Source organism: Sminthopsis crassicaudata, chromosome 4 (assembly GCF_048593235.1).
Source record: "Sminthopsis crassicaudata isolate SCR6 chromosome 4, ASM4859323v1, whole genome shotgun sequence".
Classification (NCBI taxonomy): Eukaryota; Metazoa; Chordata; class Mammalia; order Dasyuromorphia; family Dasyuridae; genus Sminthopsis; species Sminthopsis crassicaudata.
Window position 1 is genome coordinate 339,121,886 of NC_133620.1, and position 21,257 is coordinate 339,143,142.

Sequence of the window (21,257 nt, forward strand, 5' to 3'; positions counted from 1 at the left end):
AGAGAAAAACCATAAGAGAACAGAAAAAAGAAGTGAAAATAGCATGTATTGATTTATATTCATTCATCATAGTTCTCTTTCTAGATGCAGATGGCATTTTCTATCCACCGTCTATTGGGATTGCCTTGGATCACTAAACCACTGAGAAGAACCAAGTCTTTCATAGTTAAGCATCACACAATCTTGCTGTTACTATGTACACATATAGCTGATTCTGCTTGTTTCACTCAGGATCAGTTCATGTAGATCTTTCCAGGTCTTTCTAAAGTCAACTTGCTCATCCTTTTTTTATAGAACATATACCACAACTTATTCAGCCATTTCCCAATTGATGGGCATCAACTCATTTTCCAATTCTTTGCTACTACTACTCTTAACTGTGCAATTGCACCCACTGTGATGAACTCATGGAAGGCCATCTGCATCACTGGAAGGAGCTACTGAAAGATGAATTACAAGTCTTATTTGAATATTCAAAAAGTAGAGTTAAGAATATTATTGGAACTTGGTCAGTAATATTTTCAGTTCCTTAAATCCAATTCACGAGCAAGCCAAGACATTATTTGTAATATCATTAGTCCTCTTCAAAAAACAAAGGACAAATAACAACACTGATGCTTCTTTTCCTTCTTCTGATCTATGTATTTAGATAGAACTTGAACTTTTCTGGATTCCTATACTTTGAGGTTTATTATATTCAGTAATTTTCCGTCATATCCAACTCTTTGTGACCTTAATTGGAGTTTTCCTGGAAGAGATACTGGAGAGATTTGCCATTTTTTTTCTTCAACTTATTTTACAGTTGAGAAAACTGAGGCAAACAGAGTTAAGTGACTTGTTTAAGGTCACTAAGCTACTAAGTATTTGCAGCTAGATTTGAACTCAGATCTTCCTGACTTCAGGCATGAAGCTTTATAAGCTGTGCTACCTAGCTGCCTCACTCCTAGAAAACAGAAACATATTGTTTTAATTTGTAACTTTTTAAAAGCAACAAAAGCTTAATTTAAAATGTGTTAATAAACACGATGGCTTGACATAATTAATTAGTATCTCAAGGCAAATTAGATGTGTATAAGAGGTGTATACTAATCCATATTTTACATATTTTTCTTGATAATTTTGAAAGTTTTTGATTCAAATTATCAGACCTGATTAATTAATCATTGTTTTTAACCTCCTAATGTGGCTGATGAAAAGTTACTTCTAGTAATAGCAGCCTCAATTCTGTCATTTTCTGATTGTTGCCTGTGTTCATGTTTTTTTTTAAATATCTTTGCATTATATTTTCTTTCAAGAATCCTTTAAAGGATGAAAGGGAAAAAGCATTTATTAAGCTTTTATAAGTGCTAGGGACTAGGCTAAATACTTTATAATTACTGTCTCATTTGATGCTCATAACAACCTGGGAAGTAGGTGCTGTTTCTCTCTCCATTTAACATATGAGGAAAATAAAGCAAGGGTTCCATTTCTAAAGATAAGTAAAGCAAATATATCATTGAACTATCTTTTACTTATTTCTTACCAGCATTTAGAATTTATTTTTCTTGAACTCTATAGGCACTAATTCTACTTTTCTTTTGTCACATCCAGTTTATTGTAAGCAAATCCTAGGGACTAAGGGAAACTCAGAATATTAAAACTCTAAATTTTGAAAAAATTGATTAGAATGAACTTCATTAATTTATTTTGTCTTTTAATATTAATGAATTTTACTTCTCTCCTTTCAGACTGTCTTTACTTGCAATCTCATTCTGTGAGTCAATAAACATATATTAAGTGTCTATAATGTATTTGCCAGGTACTGTGCTGAGCCCGAGAATACAAAAAAAGGAAATCTATCCTTTCCCTCTAGGAATTCATGATCTAATGGGAGAGAGAACATGCAAGACATATACATATACATACACACACACACACACACATATAAACAAGCTATATAAAATGTAAATAGGAAATAACTAACATAGGGAAGGTTCTAGAATTAAGTAAGATTGGGAAAGGTGGAATTTACTTGGGATTTGAAGAAAGCCAAGGAAGCCAGGAGACAGAAATGAGAAGGGACAACATTCCAGACAAGGGGGATAGCCAAAGAAAATTCCTGGAGCAGACAAATGGAGTGTTTTATTCAGGAAACCACAGTGAGGCCAGTGTTATTTCATTAAAGAATATGTGGATGATATAAGTTGGAAAAGGGGGAGGGAAGGCTAGGTTATGAAGCGCTTTGAATGCCAGAGGATTTTGAGTTTGATCCCAGAGATGATGGGAAGCTTCTGGGGTTTATTAAGCTAGAGGGTGACATAGTTGGACTACACTATAGGAAAATCACTTTGGTGACAGAATGGATGATGGATTGAAATGGGAGAGGGGCTTGTGGTAAACTGTTGTACTTCAGGTAGAAAGGAGTGGCCTGTATCTTAGTGGTGGGAATTTCAAAAGAGAGAAGGGGACATATAAGAGAGATGGTACAAAGATATAATTAATAGGCCTTGGTAACAGGTTGAAAGTGAGATATAATGGGGAGTTAAGGCAAATATCTACATTTTTAAGTTTGGAGACCTGGGAGGATGGTGGTGACTTTGGCAGCAATAGAAAAGTTTGAGAGGAAGAAGGGCTTTGGGAGTAGGAAGGGAGAGAAAATGAATTCACCTTTGGACTTGTTGAGTTTAAAATAATTACCAAACATCCAGTTTGAGATGTTTGAACAGCAGTTGGAGTTACAAGCCTCCAAGGTCATCAGAATGTTAGAGTTAGCTGGATAAGTAGAATGGAGAATCATCAGCATAGAGATAAGGATAACACCAAGTAAATTAATATAGAGGGAGAAGAGAAGAGGCCTCAGTACATATTCTACTCACAGTAGGTACTACACAGGGTGTAGGCTACCCAGAGTAGTGGATGTAATCTAGAAAATCTAACAAAGGAGAATGATAAGGAGCAGTCAAATAGGTATGAGAACTAGGATAAAGTGTCCTGAAAACCTATGGAGAAGAAAGTAGTAAAGATAAGAGAATGGCTGACAGCATCAAAATTTATAGAGGCCATGAAGGATGAGTACTGAGAAAGGCCAATGGTTTTGGCAATTAAAAAATCACTAGTAACTTGGGAGAGAACATTTTTGGTTGAATGACAAGATTGGTGAAATAGGTCAGAAAACTTTCAGCTCATAAACAGACAAGCTAGTCTGTAGAGAGTTAAAAAGAAGGAGAGAGAGGACAGGACAGAACACAACGATAACTACTATGGATGACTGAAGATAAGTTAGAGTGGGGAGGTAGAAGAGGCAATTGAATATGGGAGAAGAGATGGATTAGGATCATTTGTGGAGATCTATTTGTCTTGGCAAAAAGTGGGCTAATTTCTTTATGTGAGGCAGAGATAAAGGAGATAGTGGCAGAAGGCATCTGAATGACATGATATAAAGAAGAGGGAGAGGAAGGAGCTCTTGGCAAATGGCATTATTTTTTTCAGTAAAATGAGGCAATTTTTTTAAGGATGGGGGAAAAGGGAGGATTGAGGAAGAATGATAAGCCATCTTGGGGAGTGAACAGATGAGAAAGGCTGTCTAGCAGTGAGGGGCCAAGCTGAGGTTATGTGACATAAAACTGTAGTAGACCCAGGTTGTATATTTTTCTCTACTCTCATTCAGAAATATCAATGCAAGGATAGTGGGAGTGATCCAAGGCTAAGACTTAGCAGAACACAATCAACAATTTAAAGAAGCCAGGTATTCAAGAGAAGAGGACAGTTTAGAGTTGAAATGGTTCACTAAGGGGTCAAGATGAGAAAGAAGGAAATATTGGTTAGTGCAGAGTGATGGACTGAGAGAGAAGTGGATTAGAAGTCATGGTATGTATGAAAAGGCAAAGAAAGAAGCAGAAAGTCAATAGATAGTGATCAGAATTCTTGAAAATGGAGGTAGTAAGAGGATTCTGGGAAGATGATGAAGTAGGTCAGAAAACTTTTAGCTCTCCAAATTTTCTACACACACACACACACACACACACACACACACACACACCCAGAGCCTCAGACCAGCAGAACTAAACTGCTGGTAAAATAGTTGTTCTCCTAAGACAATGTGAGAAGAGTACAGGAAAAAAAACCCAGCTCAGTGACTGAGGTCTGGACAGAGTAAAATGCAAACATCTCACCACTAACTCTGCAGAATCAACAAACAACAAGCCCTGGGGATAGCTGGGTAGAGAGGCATCCTCAGCCTAAGAAATGTTTATTTTTGCATGCAGTGTGGGTGTTTGACAGCTGACTAGGAAAAGACTTGAAGGGCCTTTCACTATGGAAGGATGGCAAGCATAGGTCTGCTGACCAGACCTGTCTAGGGCTGTGGCTATGGGGAGAAGGAGCTAGTATCCACCTGGTGAGTTCAATAATGAGGGGTGGGAACCCTGTTATTTGTGGGCACTTACAGGAGAGCAGAATCCTGGGGTTTCACTTCTAGTGCAGAGAAGACAGATATAGTTCGCAGCCAGTGGAGGAACTGCTAGGAACAAGATCATTCATAAACAGCCTGACTAGGAGCCTTAGTCCTGGCACAGGAATGGAGAGGAAAACCCAAGATTGAATCATATTACAGACATTAGAAAAAACCTGTAAGAAAGACCTGAGATTTGGGGCATCATTCCCCATACTTCAAGATTACAACTTGATTACATTAATAGCTGCTAAAAATTAAACTAAACAAATAAATAAAAATGAGAAAGCAAAAGTCATAGTTACAGGGATAGAGAAGACTTGGGTTCATATTCAGAAGAAGATAATGGAGCTAAAAAAGCCACTCCTTATTCAATGAAAAACATCAGGCGGTCCCTGAGCACAAAAAGAATTCTTAGAACTTAAAAAAGATTTTAAAAATCATATAAGAAAGATTTTTTTAAAAAACTAGAGAAAAAAGAGCATTCTAAGAAAATTAAGAAAATTGTGAAAAGAAAGCCAACCAACTTTGAAATAGAGAATCAAAAACTTAAGGAAGAAAATAATTCCCTGAAAACTAGAACTGGGTATACCCAGCGAAAGAACTCTGGGAGATGACTATGAACCACTACAAAGAATTCCCAATACCCCTATTTTTGTCCACCTGCATTTTTGATTTCCTTCACAGGCTAATTGTACACTGGTTCAAAGTCCAATTCTTTTTGTACAGCAAAATAACTGTTTGGACATGTGTAAATATATATATATATATATATATATATATATATATATATATATATATATATATATATATATGTTGAATTTAATTTATACTTTAACATATGTAGCATGTATTGGTCAACCTGCCATCTGGGGGAAGGGGGGAAGGAGGGGAAAAATTGGGACAAAAGGCTTGGCAATTGTCAATGATGTAAAATTGCCCATTCATATATTTTGTAAATAAAAAGCTATAATAAAAATAAATTAAAAAAACAAAAAACAAAAAACCTAGAACTGGGCAAGAGGAAACTAATGATGTTCTAAGACACCAAGAAATCATAGAATGATTAAATAGAAAAGAGAGTGAAACATTTCAGCAGAAAAATAACTGATCTGAAGAACAGATTACTTGAGAAATAACATAAGAATAATTGAACTACCTGAATATTACATTAAAAAAGAATCTTGGTACATATTACCAGAAATCAAGAAAAATTGTCATGAAATTCTAGAACAAGAAGGCAAAATAGAAAAAATCCACTAATCACCACCTGGAAAAATCTCAGAAGGAAAAGGAATACAATACAGGAATACAATAGCTAAATTTTAAAACTCTCAGGGTTAAGGAGAAAATATGGAATCAACAAGGAAAGAAAACAATTTAAAATATCATGGAACTACAATAAGAATTACACAAACTTAGCTGCTAGTATGTTGAAGGGCCATGGGTCTTAGGATATTATATTCCAATACTAAATAGTAAAAAGAACTGGGGTTATTATAATCAAGAGTAACTTACCCAGCAAAGTTAAGTATAATCCTGAATGGAAAAAAAAGTGGATATCTAATGAAATGAAAAAGATTTTCAGGTTTTTGTGGAACCAACAATAGCAACAAACCTTAGAACTTAAGGGAAAATGCAACATAACATACTGAAGAAATATATATGGTAAATGTTAAAGACCAATCATAAAGGACTCAATATGGTCAAATTGTTTACTTGTATGTGAAAATATTAGCAGTATTCTTATGATTGACATCATTATTTGAGTAGTTTAAAAGAAAAGGTTGGGTTAAATTGAGTGTAATGGGATGATGTGGATTAAAAAAACTGTATAGAGAGAAACAAAAAGGAGTAATTGCTCATTAAAATGAGACATAAAAGGAAAAATTGATACAGGAGAAGTTAATAGGGAGGAGGATTGGTAATGTTGAAACCTTATATCAGAAAAGAGTTAAAGAGGGACCTATATACATATATGTATATGTGTGTGTATGTGTGTGTATATATATATATATATATATATATATATATATATATATATATATATATATATATACACACACACATACACACACATATATATCAAGAAGGGTAGAAAAGTCTTCTAAATTCAGAAAGAAATAAGAGGGCAAGGGGATAAGGTGAGGGGGGAGAGGATAAAGGAGGGATTTTTAGAGGCACAGGTTAGGTTAAAGAATAGCTGGACAAGGAAGTGGGCAGAAGTAAAGCAGAGGAGTGAGGAAAGAAAGAATAAATAGGGTGAGAATAGTGAGGAAAAATAGGAAGGATGAAAATACAAAACAAATATCATATTTTAGAATATGAATGGAATGAATTTACCCATTAAATGGAAATAGACAGCAGATTAAAATTTGAATTCAACAATATCTTGCTTTCAGGAAACATTATAAAAATGAGAGATATACATTCAAATATAAACTAAAGAGCAGGAATAGAATATATTATTTTTTAAAAAGCAGGGATAATAATCAAGAATAAATTTAATCCACACTCTTCCCTAGAAGTGGTTGGGAAGAGCTGAGATATGCTACTTGTTGCAACAGAATTTTTGGGATGAAGAAAAGGCAAAAATATGCAATAAGAAAATACAATGACAGCATTGAAATTGTTGAGTGATCCTGGAGAAAAATCACACTCTCAAGAGTAGTCACACTGCCAAACTATGAATGTTTTGTGTAGTAGAGAGGGTCTAGATGGTATGACTGTCTGTTGTCTTCTTGCTTTATAGGCACATCCCAAATAAGCAGTAAGCTGAATGAACATTCAATGAAATGTTCCACACCTGGCTGTGATGGGAAGGTTTGTTTTTTTCTTTTTTCTTTTTTTGACAAGCTTCCACTGAACATGGCCTGAGCAGATTTTTACTTGTGGGCAACAGATGACTGAGAACATGAGAAAGATTGTCCACATAGACAGATAGCTGAGGTCTATTCAAGAAATGAATCTTCAGCATTTCATTCTTTTTCCTCCACAAAACAAATCTGTGAAGATCTGCAAGTCACTAAAATTTGCCCCATTATATGATTCTTCATTTTCATTTTCTACTTCTTCCAAATCTTGACCTCTATCCTAATTAGAGACAATTTTTCTTTTGGAATAATTTCCCCATTCATTGTTCTTTTCTTCATAAATTTTGGCATCAATGTTACTTTTTATTAACTCAATGAGCATGAAATCAAAACTTCACTTTTCATGACATCATGACAAGGCTTTTGATGCCTTGGCTTTGCTACTCCTGGAAGTTACCCCGATGGTTCCTATATATAATGTAGTTTCCTTAGCCTCCTTGGTTCTCATGGTCACTGCTACTGTAGTTCTGATAGCCACAGCCCTCTTTCCTTTGTCCCTTGACCAATTTGCATTTGTCCCTGCCTCTGTTGCCTCTTGGAAAGAGGAAGGGAGAGGGATGGAGTTAAAATGCTTGGCTTGTCCTGCTGTTCTTACTTCCATTCAGATAAAGTATTCTTTGCCAAAAACCAGCCATGTAGGTGTGAAGAGGTCTGTCTTTTTTTTAATTAAAAACACAAATATTAATACAAGTTCTAATATTTTCTTCCCACACTCTTATGTATCATTTTGTATGCCATCTGGGATACTTGTACTCCATTTGGAAGACCACTGCTATAGAGGATTATAGCAAGATGTCATCCCTAATGAGAGGATTTTTTAAAGTCAGGCAGATTTTTTCCCAAAGCGCACAAAAGTAAAGTGAATTAATAAGCAAACATATAAGTGGTAAACTAGTACCAGGAATATCTAGACTTATTAAGTCATTAAAACAGATAGCTAGATAACATGTAAAAAGTAGATAATCAAATCAAATCAATCAAATCGAATCAAATTCAGGGATGGAAAATAAAGTATTTTTTCCTTTTAAATTAAAAAGTTATTCTAAATGTAATAGAAATCAAATAAAATGGGTATTTCTATATATGCAAGACAAAAAAGAAGATTTTATATGAATATGTTAATCTTTATTACATACAACATGCTTTTCTTTTTAAAACATGTAATAAATTTAGAATATAATTTTCAAAGCAGATTTGCTCATCTGTGATTCTGTCTTCTCTATTTAAAAAAAAAAAAGTGCCTTAATGATTCTCTTTTCTTCTTCTTTTGGCTATCCTGTTCCTTGTCCCATTCTCCCAATTGTTGGGAGTTAAAAAAAAAACAAACACCAAACTCTGATAACAAGGCACTTCTAGGTAGTCTGGGTATTCTCCCTATCATTTCAATAAGAGATTAAATAATAAGGGAATGTCTCAGACACCCCAGACTGCAAGATATGAATGTGGAAATAGGAAAATTGGGAGATGAGTAAAATTGGATACTCAGTAGAAGGTAAGAAGTATTAGAGGATAGAAATTAGAGGTAGAAAAACACAGACTGATTAAATAAAAAGGAATTTTTTATAAAGATAGAGAACTGGACAAAATATTGCCCATTACTAACACAAGGAAGTTTTATATATAAACTTCTGAAAAATTTGCTTTGCTTACCTTTATATTTGGAGTATAGAGATTTCGTAAAGATGACAATGCCATGGAAAGACCTTCAGTACTGTAGGAGATCCAGAGACCTTGGAGTATAGAGGATGATACCCCAACCTTTTTACTCAAACCCTGAAAAAGAAATATTGAGACATTCAAGCTTCTGATTCAGCTAAAACATATTCAATAGTGAATTAATGACACAGGAATTGGTATGTAGAGAGATGAATATCACCCCAAGGATAACTTTTCAAAGAAACTACCAAACTCATTTGTCTGCTACTCAGTTTGATTGGTACAAAGGATTATCTCTTCAGTGATGTGCAAAATAAAAGTCTATGTAACATGGGTCATGGAACAACAAATCCACTGGGTATATTATTTTTATTCTATAGAGAGTACACGTATTTGGATTATCCATGTGCCTCCCTGTTAGGTTCTTACTAAGTGCTAATGAGATAATGAGATGTTAGGTTCTTACTAAGTGCTAAATTGGTACTTAACAATTCTCTAGTCCACACCTTTTGGTTCTGGCCTTTAAGGGGAGTTTTACCCTTTTGAACTTCTGGGGAGGAGCTTACATGTTTAAGAGGAGCAAGTTCATTGGTTGAAGTATTTTTCCCACAAGTTCCTGAGTTATTCCACGCCCATTCTCTGGGAGGATAAAAGAAGCAACATTGGGCACTGGAGAGGAGCCTACTCTGGGCCAGAGTTGGGGTAGCTCTCTGGAGGAAGAGGAGTCTACTCTAGGTCAGAGTTGGGATGGCTCTCTACAGGAAGAAGAGTCTGGCCGGGAAATTGAGTTGAGACAGCAGATCTCCTCCCAAAGAGCGATCGGCAGTTTCTGGAGACAACAGAACAGTATACCTCCCATTATTTTTCTTGAATAAATATTTTAACAAGATGAGCTGATCACATATGTATGTGTATATGTATGCATGTGTATATTACATAAATATATGTATATATGTGTTTTGGAGGATGAGGAAGACATGGGTATATTTGTAGGAAATAGGGAAGCAGTCACTAGGACAGGGAAGAGTGAAGATAAGTGAGAGAGAAAACATGATGGGAGGGACAATCTGCAGAATGTGATCACTTGGACAGATCTTGTCTTCACAAGAAGGAGGGTGATCTCTTAATGTGAAATAGGGGTAAAGTACATGGAGTCAAAAGGCACTGGAGTGATATGAAATGAGAAGGTAGCTCTTGGCAAATGGCCTCAATTCTTTTTTTTTGTTTTCTTTCTCATTTTTTTCTTTTAGATATGATTTTTCTTGTTCAGCATGGTGACTATGTATGATATGTAGAGGAGTTGCACATGTTTGACATATAATGGACTGTGTGCTGTCTGAAGGAAGGAATTTGGAGGAGGGGAGGGAAAGAAGTTTTGAACATAGGATTTTGTAGAAGTGAATGGTTTGGATTGTCCTTGTGTGTATTTTGAAGTTAAAAAGCTAGTATTTAAAAATTAAGAAAAATATGTGTTAAGATTCTCAAGAGTGAAGGGGGGCAGATGAATCCACTGGAGGATTGGGGAAGGATGCAAAGCTTTGGAAGTGATACAGAGTGTAGGATGGTGAACAGACAAAAGAGACTAGCAGCAGTAAGGGCTCAGTTGATGTTACAGCATGTTTATCTATCTATCTTTTTATATTTCTCTACATATGTTTAATACGTATGGTATATATGTAAACATATACACATACATGCATATTTTTTGATCAGCTCCATGATTTCATCAGTGTAAGGAGCTCCCAGTGAGGATTTATTTTTATCAATGAAGATCTGCAAATTGTAGCTTTACAGAGATGTCTGGGGCACTGGGAAATTAAGTGATTTGCTTGTAAAGCACAAGACTACCAGCATGTGTCAGTGGTAAGCTCTCTATCTAGTCTTTCCTAGTCATTTGCTCCAATCTATCCACTTTATTTTCTTATTACGTTTTAAAAATTATGAATTTGACTTATCACCAAGAACAATCATTTCAAGGAACAAAAAATTTTAAAATATGCATAAGAAAATAAAATGAAATTCAAAAGAGAATATGGTCATGTCCTTGTCCTGGAAGAATCAGCTTCTCTAGAAATATTTCCTTATCTATCTGCTCACTGCTGCAGAAAGAGAAAGGCTGCTGAAGGAAAAATAGAAAGGTTAGCACCAACTACCCTTGCTATTTCTCCCATTCTGATGAGGGAAGTCAACCTACTTTAAAGAGCACTGGACAGGTCTATTGTGCCTAATTCCTTACTGTAATGGGTTTTATTTTTCCTGGACCAAATCACAGGAATGGGAAGGAAAGAAAGGTTGAAGCAGTTTAATTCAACAAGCATCTATTAAGTATCTACTGTGTCAGAAACTCTGTTACAGCTTGGGAATACAAATAAGGTTTCAAGTTGCTTATATCTTATTGTCTTCCTCTCTATGCTACATACTTATTTTTTTTTAAAATGGTAAAGCTAACCAATAGCCCATTTTAGATTGTCAAACTGGGGATTTAGTTCTCAAAACTGACTAGAATATTAGTCCTCTTGTTAAGGACTAGGGCAATAAAATATTTAATTAAGATTTATTGTTCACTTAAATCAACTATGTTTGACTCATTGTGATAACACTTGGAATTTTCTTCACAAAGATATTGGAGTATTTTGCCATTTCCTTCTCCAATTCATTTTACAGACAAGAAAACTGAGACAAACAATTAAGTTTCCTGCCTAGGTCCATATAGCTAGTAAATATCTGAGGCAGAATCTGAACTCATATCTTCCTGACTCTAGGGCTAGTGCTCTATCCACTGTGCCCTTAGCTGTTATCTCTCCAGAACCTCTGGAGATCCCAGACCAGGAACAGGATATGAAAACTACATAAATAACTCTAGGCAAAAGACAAAACAAATGAAAAACTTGCCCCCCATATGACAAGTTAACCAGAGATGTGCAGATAAAAAGTCCTTGCCAATTGTGGAATTAGAATTTCAAAATAGAGGAGGTAGAATTTAAATTGGATTTTAAAGAAGAAATAGGAATTAAACAGTTAGAAGGTGAAGAGTGCCTATCACATACAGGATACAGTTTGAACAAAGGAGTTTCCCCCCTCTACTTAGGATTCTGTATGGAAATGAACCCTAAGTATCTTATTACCCACCTACCCCCAGGCTTGGAACGGCGGGGCATGATCTCTGGGCAATTACATAGGTGAGACTCTGAATTTTTGAGAGGAGCCATTTTCTGCAACAGCTAGGTATAATGAAAAGAATGAGTAGGGCTTTCACTGATAGTCACAGCATCTTCTGGACGCTCATTAAAACTTACTTGATTTGTGTTAATAACCCATTTCAGCTGCCCTCATTTGTCAGATTAGTTCACATATAAAGACATATGTCAAAACCTTAAGCAAAGGTTTCAGCCAACAATGCATTGGTTTGTTCAACAAATAAGGCTTCATAATTCCAATTTTTTAAAGAGGTAATCTGAGTTAAATGACTTGTTCAGAGTCACAGAACTAGTAAGTATCTGAGTTTGGACTCAGGATGTCAAGAATGGTGCTCTATGCATTTTACCACCTAACTACCTAATTTTAATGTTTTTTGAAGGGTTCCAGGTATAAGTCAGTAACAGTCTATTCAGTGTAATTTCAAAGTTCACTCCACCCTGTTTCCCTATAAAGGCAAGGAACTATGATATTTGGTGACTCACACTCCTCACTTATAGAAAAGCATTCCCTGAACAAAAGTGGCTGAACATAAATGGCTGAAAGAGAAACAGATGCAGCAGAAGCCTGGTGAGTCTCTTAGGGAGGAACTTTTTGATAAGGCAAAAGATCTAATTTTCCACTGTGGATTTGTGGGGTGGCCAAGCATTATCATAACTTCATTCAGATTGTTCTGAAATACGAGGACAGAAGATGCAATAGAAGACATAGTTTACTGCTGTTTTCTACCTCCATGCCTGCCACTGCAAGAGCTCAGATGTGAAAATACAGGAACATACTTAACCTGCTATATTTAGCTAGCTCTGGACCCTATTTCACACATCCTTTCTAGCCATCTGTTAGGACACCAGGATCTACCCAGCATGAACATCTTGCCTTTTGCCCTCTCTCTACTACTGTATTGTCCCTCTGTTCTTATTTCTTCCTCAACCTTTTCACATTTTGCTCTTACTCCTAGAACAAAAATGACATCAATAATGTCACTGCTACTGAAAAAGGAACAAAAATTTATTGCTGTACAGCTTTCTCACAATCTTTATAATTGTTTAGATCAGCAATTTTCAAATGTTTTTATTCCATGACTCATTTATACTTTTAAAAATTGGGAACTCTTTCTCCCCAAAGAACTTTTGTATATGTAGTAAAATCTACCAATACTTATCAAATTAGAAATTAAGTCATCTTAATACTTTCATGAAGACAGTTTTAATTTTGTAGACTTCCTGATTGGGTCTTGGGAATCCCTAGAGGTTTCTAAGCTACACTTTGACTACTTTGGTCCCCTTTTTCTGCATGTATTCTGTCTCCCCTATCAGACTATTAACTTCTTGAGAACAAGGACTATTTCCTTTCTCTACTGATATCATCAGTACCTAGAATAGGTCCTGGTATCTAAGAGGTACATTAAAACAACAACAACAACAACAAAAACAACAACAACAACAAGTTGATTGATTGTTACAGACTAACTAACTTCCAGCTTACTCCTACCTATTATGGTGACAGCATGGAAAAAGCTTTAGACTAATAAGTCTTAAGCACATATGAATGAACAGAACCCAGGGGATATTTTGCATCATGGGCTGTTTCCTTTTGTAACATGAGAGAATTTCAGCTTGCTCCCGCAATTCAAGGAGAGACAAACTAGGACATTATATAAACATAAATATAAAAAAATCCAAATCCTTGGACTCTGAATACCATGGAAGGAAATTCCAGAGAATAGATTAATTACCACAAAAGGACAGAAAAGAATGGAACTATTAAGGCCATGGCTAGTGGAGGAGCTCAAGATGAATAACCCATCTCCATCTTCTGTGTCATACATGTACTGCTGTGGCATTCAATTCAATGAAAACTTATTAAGTGTATACTGAGTACAGGGCACTGTGCATAGTATAATTGTCCTAGTTTTCCAAGAATTAAATGTACCAGTCTACTGACCATAGCATTGGCCCCTGTGGTGGTACTACTTTATGTAGCCCTAACATTGATGAGGAACACTAAGGAACAGCTGCAAGGAACTGCCCTTGGTGGCTGGCCAGCCATTGCTGTGAAAGATCCGCTAAACCCTGACTCAGTGTGCTTTCATTACTCAGGGAATGTGTCAACCCTGCCTCTTATGCTGGCTCACACAGAGGGTATAACCACTTTAATTGTGCTCAGTGGAAGGAACATTGTTATTATCTTCATTGTACAAAGGATTCCTTCATCTCTACCCTTTTCCCTATCCCTGAAATTATGGCCCTTGTCTTTTTTGATGTTAACTTGGGGATGGCTTTCTCTTCTGTTGTGCCTGCAGATCCTTTACTGCTATTCTTACTCTGGTAAGAATTCCCACTCATCACCACATTTCTCCTCGTTTTGGGCTTGCTGTGGCTTTTCTCTTTCAGTTGATAACAATGAGTCTGTGTTGTTGGAAGAGAGGAGGTAGGGCCTGAGAAAGCACAGATGCATCAGGCAAACAAATCAAGTGACTGCTGTCTGAGATGAACATAAAAAGACTGAATAAAATTCAACATACTGTCTCAGTTGCCTAAAATAAAGCTGAATTTTGAACCTTTCAGCCCTCCTAAATTCTGCTTTGTGAGAGATAAAGTTGTTATCTAAAAAGCAACAGATAAATTTCTCATTGATTTCCATACTGGTGTCAGTTTGTCTAGATATTCTAACAATAAAATAAATATCACAAAGTCTTGTGCATTAAAACATATAGTAACCTTTCTATCTAGTCTGCTCAGGTCCTCTGAGTCTACTAATTATAAGCCTAAGCTGACAGCAGATTAGAAATAGGAAATTAGAAGGGAAGGAGGAGAGGACACATACGCAATAAGAGGTGACCAAAAAAGACAGAATTATAAAAAGCAGAAATTAGAATTTTAAAAAAAATGTTAAAAAAATCTGAGGTTACAGAAAGCAAATAGCCCCAGAAATCTCAATATATTATGAAAAGAATTCCTTATTACAGTTTCTTATTATCTTGAATTGCTGTCTATCATGAACATGGTTTAGGGTTATTACTAAAAGATTAAATTACAATGCCCAATGTGTTTAGTAATGGAGGGAAGCCTTAATACATTTTATAAAAATTTCAGTACAAAAAAATGAACAACAAAATAAGTTTTGGTGAAGTTTTCTTCCAACTCTTAAGAATGTCCAAAGGTTCTGAATACCTGAGATTTTAATTGTACTCTCAAGATTCTTAAGGGTATGATAATATTTTGTATTATCATATTATAAATAACTTAAGAAAGTAGGGATTATATTGAAGCAACAGGTATCTTCATGCATATAATGTTTTGATAATGGAGACAATAAGCTTTTGATTCTCTTACTACCTTAAAAATGTGTGCTTTGAGGATGTGATGTCCCAATTCAATAGTCTGCTGTCGATTTAGCTTTCCTTCTTGACGGGAAAACCAGAAGGCAAGTAATGTGTGACCACTCCTAGAAAGATAGAAAAAGAAAAGAAATAAATATCAAGTTCATTTTATTCTTTTTTAAAGCTTCTGTGCCTCTGACCTTTTGTGAATCCAGCAATGGTTTTATCTTTGACAAAGCTTTATCTCTCTGATTCCCAGAGAATGGTACCTATTTTCTGACAGGTAAACTTGAAAATGTGCCTTTTTAATGGCTGTAAATTCTTAATGCAGTAGCTTGATGGCATAGTAGATAGAACTTAAGGACTGAAATCAGGAAGACTCATCTTCTTGATTTCAAATCTGGCTTCAGACAGTCATTAGCTGTATCTCTGGGAAAGTCATTTAACCCTGTGTGCCTCAGTTTCCTCATCTGTAAAATGAGCTGAAGGAGGAAATAGCAACCCGCTTCAGTATCTTTGCCAAGAAAACCCCAAATAATATCTTAAAGAGTTGGCCATGACTGAAAAATGAGCGGACAAAGTACAGTGGATAGCTAACTCACATTCTTTCTATCCAGTCATAGTACTTCTAGAATTATAAAGTGTCACATATAACCCATACACAGATGGTTGCAACAATCTTTTCCTCTCCAAATTACAAAATACAAATCATAAAATAGAGGCTAAGGAACTTTAAGAGTTACTAAAAAACCTTATAATTCAAGGCTTCCTTCTCTTGCAATGTTTGCAGCATTGTGGGGGTTTTAGCACTAATTCAATACTTTCTCCATCAGGATTATGACAAAGCTTTTGTGTTCCCAGGTGATACACAACTCTTCAGTTTTTATTTCTGGAATCACATATAATAAAGAGCATGTTTGATATTCCATTGAGTTCATCAAACAAATGGAAGTAGTACTGAGTGATCCCAGGTAAGGACACTTTCTTGAGAGTCAGGCAGGTGAATATCTTATTTCTATGACTTTTGTAAATGTCTTTGTGAAAAACCCTGCAAAATGGAAGGTTTTCTGATAGTTTCCTTTTGATATGCCAGGAAGGGCAGAAGCCACATATTACAAAGGAGATATCAAAGGAAAATTGTCAAGAAGAATTTAACCATTCTTTGGTTTCATAAAAAAATTACTTTTTTTTTGGTTATTCTGAACTTGGCAAACATTCACAAAAATGAACATTTCAAAATGGAAAGATCAGAAAAATAGAGACTGGATATTCTTATCTGTGAGTCATCTGCATAAAGTTAATTCAAATAGGAGTTATGAGATACGCCCACATTTAAGGAGTATGAAATGGATGATGATCCAGCAAAGGATATTGAGAAAGAGTAGTTAGGTGGAAAGAAAACCCAGAATATAATACCATAAAAAGTTAGTGAAGCAAGGGTATCCAGAGGAAGAAGGTCATTGTAGAGAAGTTAAGAGAGATGAGGCTAAGAACTGGCTATTAGATTTGGTAATTAAGTAATTTGGTAATTAAGGTGATTAAGAGATCAAAGGATCAAAGTTCAAAGGACATTAGAAACCATTTAATCTATATCCATATATGTTACTGGGAAGTGTGGTTATAGTTGGCTCATTAGATCAGAAGCCAGAGTTGAAGAATTGAGAAGTGAGTAATAACAGCAGAAATGGAGGCAACAGGTAGAGACAGCTTTTTCTAGGACATTGGCTATGAAAGTGATGAGACATAGAACTGTTGTTACTTACTATCTAAGGGATAGATAGTAAGATTTATTAAGGACTTTTTTTAAGGTTAGAAAATGTTTGGAAGCATAATGGAAAGGAATTAGCAGATGGAGGAGACCGGGGATTAACAGCTATGTTTTGCTTTATATTTGTTTTTGTTTTTTTAAATTAGAGCTTTTTATTTTCAAAACATATGCATGGATAATTTTTCAACATTAACTCTTGAAAAACCCTGTGTTCCAATTCCCCCCCTCTTCCCTCCACCCCCTCCCCCAGATTGGCAAGTAATCATATATATATATATATATATATATATATATATATATATATATATATATATATATAAAACATAGGAAAAATATATGTTAAATTCAATATATGTATACATATTTATACAATTACCTTGCTGCACAAGAAAAATCAAATCAAAAGGGGAAAAAATGAGAAAGAAAATAAAATGCAAGCAAACAATAACAAAAAAGAGTGAAAATACTATGTTGTGATCTGCACTCAGTTTCCACAGTCGTCTTTCTGGATGTAGATTTGCCTTATATTTGAACATGATTATTACTCCTAATAACCACTAATTGTGGATGTATGTATGGCTATAAAGACCAATGATGGGTTTTATAACTCTTTACATTCCTCACACAAATAAGGATTCTTCTCTGCTTTGTAATGCCTATTTTCCCTAATGAACTTGAAACTCATCTTTTGTATCTGGGTCAAATTGGGCCTTGCCTCTATCCAACAGCTGCAGAGGACAGAACTAATGTCTTTCTGGGTCACACAGAATAGCCTACTTCCCTCATCTAGAATAAAATGTAGGAAAGTAGAGCTTGGCACAAAATAAGGTAGTTACTCAGGGAATTTTATTATTGATTTCCTTAACTGGCTGTGGCAAAAAAGTTCACTTTTTTGATCAATGTGGAATTTTCTATATTCAAAGATTTATCTTTTATGCTATTATAGGCATGTTACAGGACAGTAGAGTTTACTGTAGGTATACAGAAGTGATCATAATAAGTGGTGTGAAAAGTATAAGGGACTGCTCACTCTGAATACTGTGTTATTGTGAATGCATATTGATGTCAATCCAAGATTAATTGCTAAACATGGGAGGTATATACAGAGAGTAGAGAAAAGCAATAACAAGTCTGAATGGAGTATTAAGAATTAATCTAGATAATCTATGTAATATATTTTAATTTATAACTATGCAATAATCTAGATAACCTATAAAATTTTTTGTATTCCATAGGTCACTGGAATATGAAATAGGATAAGTAGTTTGAAAACTGATATTCAGTGATGCTAATATATACATTCCTATACACATACATTCCTAAAAGGCAAGGAAGGTTTGAAAAGGCAGAGTAATTCTTATCAAGTAATACAACAAGCAAGTGACTTTTTTTCTTTTAATATGACAGAAGCGAAGTTGGGTGCCATAAATTTATAGGCATTTGGAAATACCCTTGCTATGCAACTTCAAAAAGCTGAAATTATTGATAATAAATAAGTATTCATAATGCAAATTATGTAATAAAGGCTGGGAATAAGAAATTAAGAAGGATCTTAGAAGAGTTATAGAATAATTTCCAGTTGGCATGGAGAGGCAGGGGTTGAGTCTAGAATGAATTATTGCTTATACTTAAAGTAAGATTTGAGGATGAGAGTAAAATATCTCTCTTCCCTTGTTGTTTGATAAAAATGACCACACTTTATAATTAGTTAAAACAATATTTTCTTGAATCTTTTCATATAACTTTTATAAAAATACTAGGCTAGTAAATTCTTGGATTTTTTTTTTTGGGGGGGGGGGATTCCACTTCATATAGTAGTCATTTTTGAGCCTTTTCTATCTTTACATCCCATCTATTCTTTCCTCTTGGTATTCATGTTACCATTCTCCCCAAACCCCTCTAGTATAGTCTCTACTACCTTAAAACAGCCTGTGAACTGTTTTTCCTCCTTCAAATCTTTCTTCCTTTTGATACATCCAAAACACTGATGCTAGAATAAACTTTTATCCAAAAAAAAAAAAAAATCACTGACTCCAAAATCTTCAGTGCTTCTGTGCTGATCAAGTAAAAAGGTCTTCCACATGACAAAGTCTTTTATAATTTGGCCATATACTGCTTTTTAAAACATTTTCTCCCACTACTTCTTAAAATGAATCCTCTGCTCTAACCAAAAGGGCCTTCCCAAATTCATGGGGATATTACTCATATTCCTATCTCCATGTTTTTTTTTTTTTTAAACTGATGCTTTTTCCTTTTGCTTATCCAAATCTTATTCATCATTTAAGATTCATCTTACTTTTCTCCACAAATTCACAATGATTTTTCTCTCCATTGATCATCAACAATACTTGTATGGATCAATTATTTGGGCTCCTAGCAGTATATTTTTTTGTACTGTTATTTTAACACTTCACATGTCTGTGTTTTATCTTCCCAGCTAGAATGAGTTAACTAAGAACAAGATTATGTCTAAGATATTTAAGGATGAAAGTTGGAATACAGTGAAATGCACAAAGTATCCTGTAACATACAAAGGATGGATTCAATAAATACTAAAAGTATAAAGCAATAGCTTAAAACAATTACTAAGATTGCTAAATTGTGGCTTTATTCTTACCTTTTTTTTTCTTCTTAGCTAAATATAGTTTTTCATATAAGTGTCATAAGGTAAGAGATTTAGGGTTTCAAAGGAACTCAGAAATCATATATTCGAATCCTCTAATTTTGTAAATGAAAGCTCTGAGGCCTAGAAGTCAAGAAAGTTGTTCAATGTCCCAGAGATAATAGGCACTAGAGATCTGAAGGAGCAGAATTTGAAACCAGATATGATACTTCTCACTAAACCACTTTTCTGCTCCAAGAAAGAATCTATGAGAAGTGGGATCTGAAGCTTCTAAAAAGCATATAAATCAAATTTTTTAAAGTTGAATTTTACTTTCCCATATTATTACTTCAAAGATGCCATATGTTTAAAATTTCCCCCTTTACCTTCAACTTGCAATGTCTCTTAAAACTTAAGCTTTAAGTTTCTCTACCTTTCCCTTCCCCAGACCTCAATACCTATAAGTAAACAATTAAATCCATTAAACAGGCTTAAAACTAAGCAAAATTTTTTCTTACACAAATACTTACTTTCAAATTATTTGTTTTGCAAGTTGGAGAGCTTAATAGTACCCAAATTTCTGACCACTCTTCCCCCAATGCCTCACATTTATAACTGGAAATCCCAAAAATCAATGTAGTTTTAAGCAACTAATTCTGAAAAACAGTGGAATGCTAAATTTAACCAAACTGCTAAATTTAAGCTACCGACACACCTTTTTCTATAGTCCTTTTTGATATCACTTAAAAAAAATATTGAAATTTGTGGCAACCTTGGAACAGACAAATAAGCTATTGGCTCCATTTTCCTAGCAGGATGTGTTCACATTGTGCCTCTGTGTTACATTTTGGTAATACTCAAAATATTTCTAAGTTTTTCATTATATTATATTTGTTACAATGATGTTACTATTGTATTTGTTTTAGGGCACCATGAATCTTATCTATATAAGATAGCAAACTTAATAGATAAATATGTGTGCATTCTGACTATGCTAATAACTGGCCATTCCCCTTTTCTTGGGTCTCCCTATTCCCTGAAACCCAACATTGTTGATAATAGGTCAATTAATAACCCTACCATGGCCTCTAAATATTCAGGTGAAAGGAAGAAATTAAGAAATTGTCACAATCACCCCAACCATCAGCAACCACCATCCTGATCAGTTAGTAGCCATTAATATTGAGGTAAAATGCTCCACCAGCAAAAGGTCATGATTTGCTGAAGACACTAATGATGGTTATCATTCTTTTAGCAATAAAGCACATTTTTAATAGTAAGTTATATGTATATTTTTAAAAAGACATACTATCACACACTTGAAAGATCACAACATAGTATAAACACAATTTTTATATGCACTGAAAAACCAAAAAAATCCACTCACTTATTTTATGGTAGTATTTACTTTA

General features: G+C 34.8%; 1 protein-coding gene across 13 annotated transcripts in view; it reads right to left on the reverse strand.

The window, feature by feature from the left end:
- TANC2 (tetratricopeptide repeat, ankyrin repeat and coiled-coil containing 2) overlaps nt 1-21,257 on the reverse strand; it is a 567,085-nt gene that overhangs the window by 40,043 nt on the left and 505,785 nt on the right. For all 13 annotated transcript variants that reach the window (XM_074260887.1, XM_074260888.1, XM_074260884.1 and 10 more), the window contains 2 exons: nt 15,492-15,600; nt 8,953-9,075 (listed from right to left, as the gene is read on the reverse strand). In XM_074260887.1, coding sequence (XP_074116988.1) covers nt 8,953-9,075; nt 15,492-15,600 — 232 coding nt within the window. The remainder of the gene's footprint in view (nt 1-8,952; nt 9,076-15,491; nt 15,601-21,257) is intronic.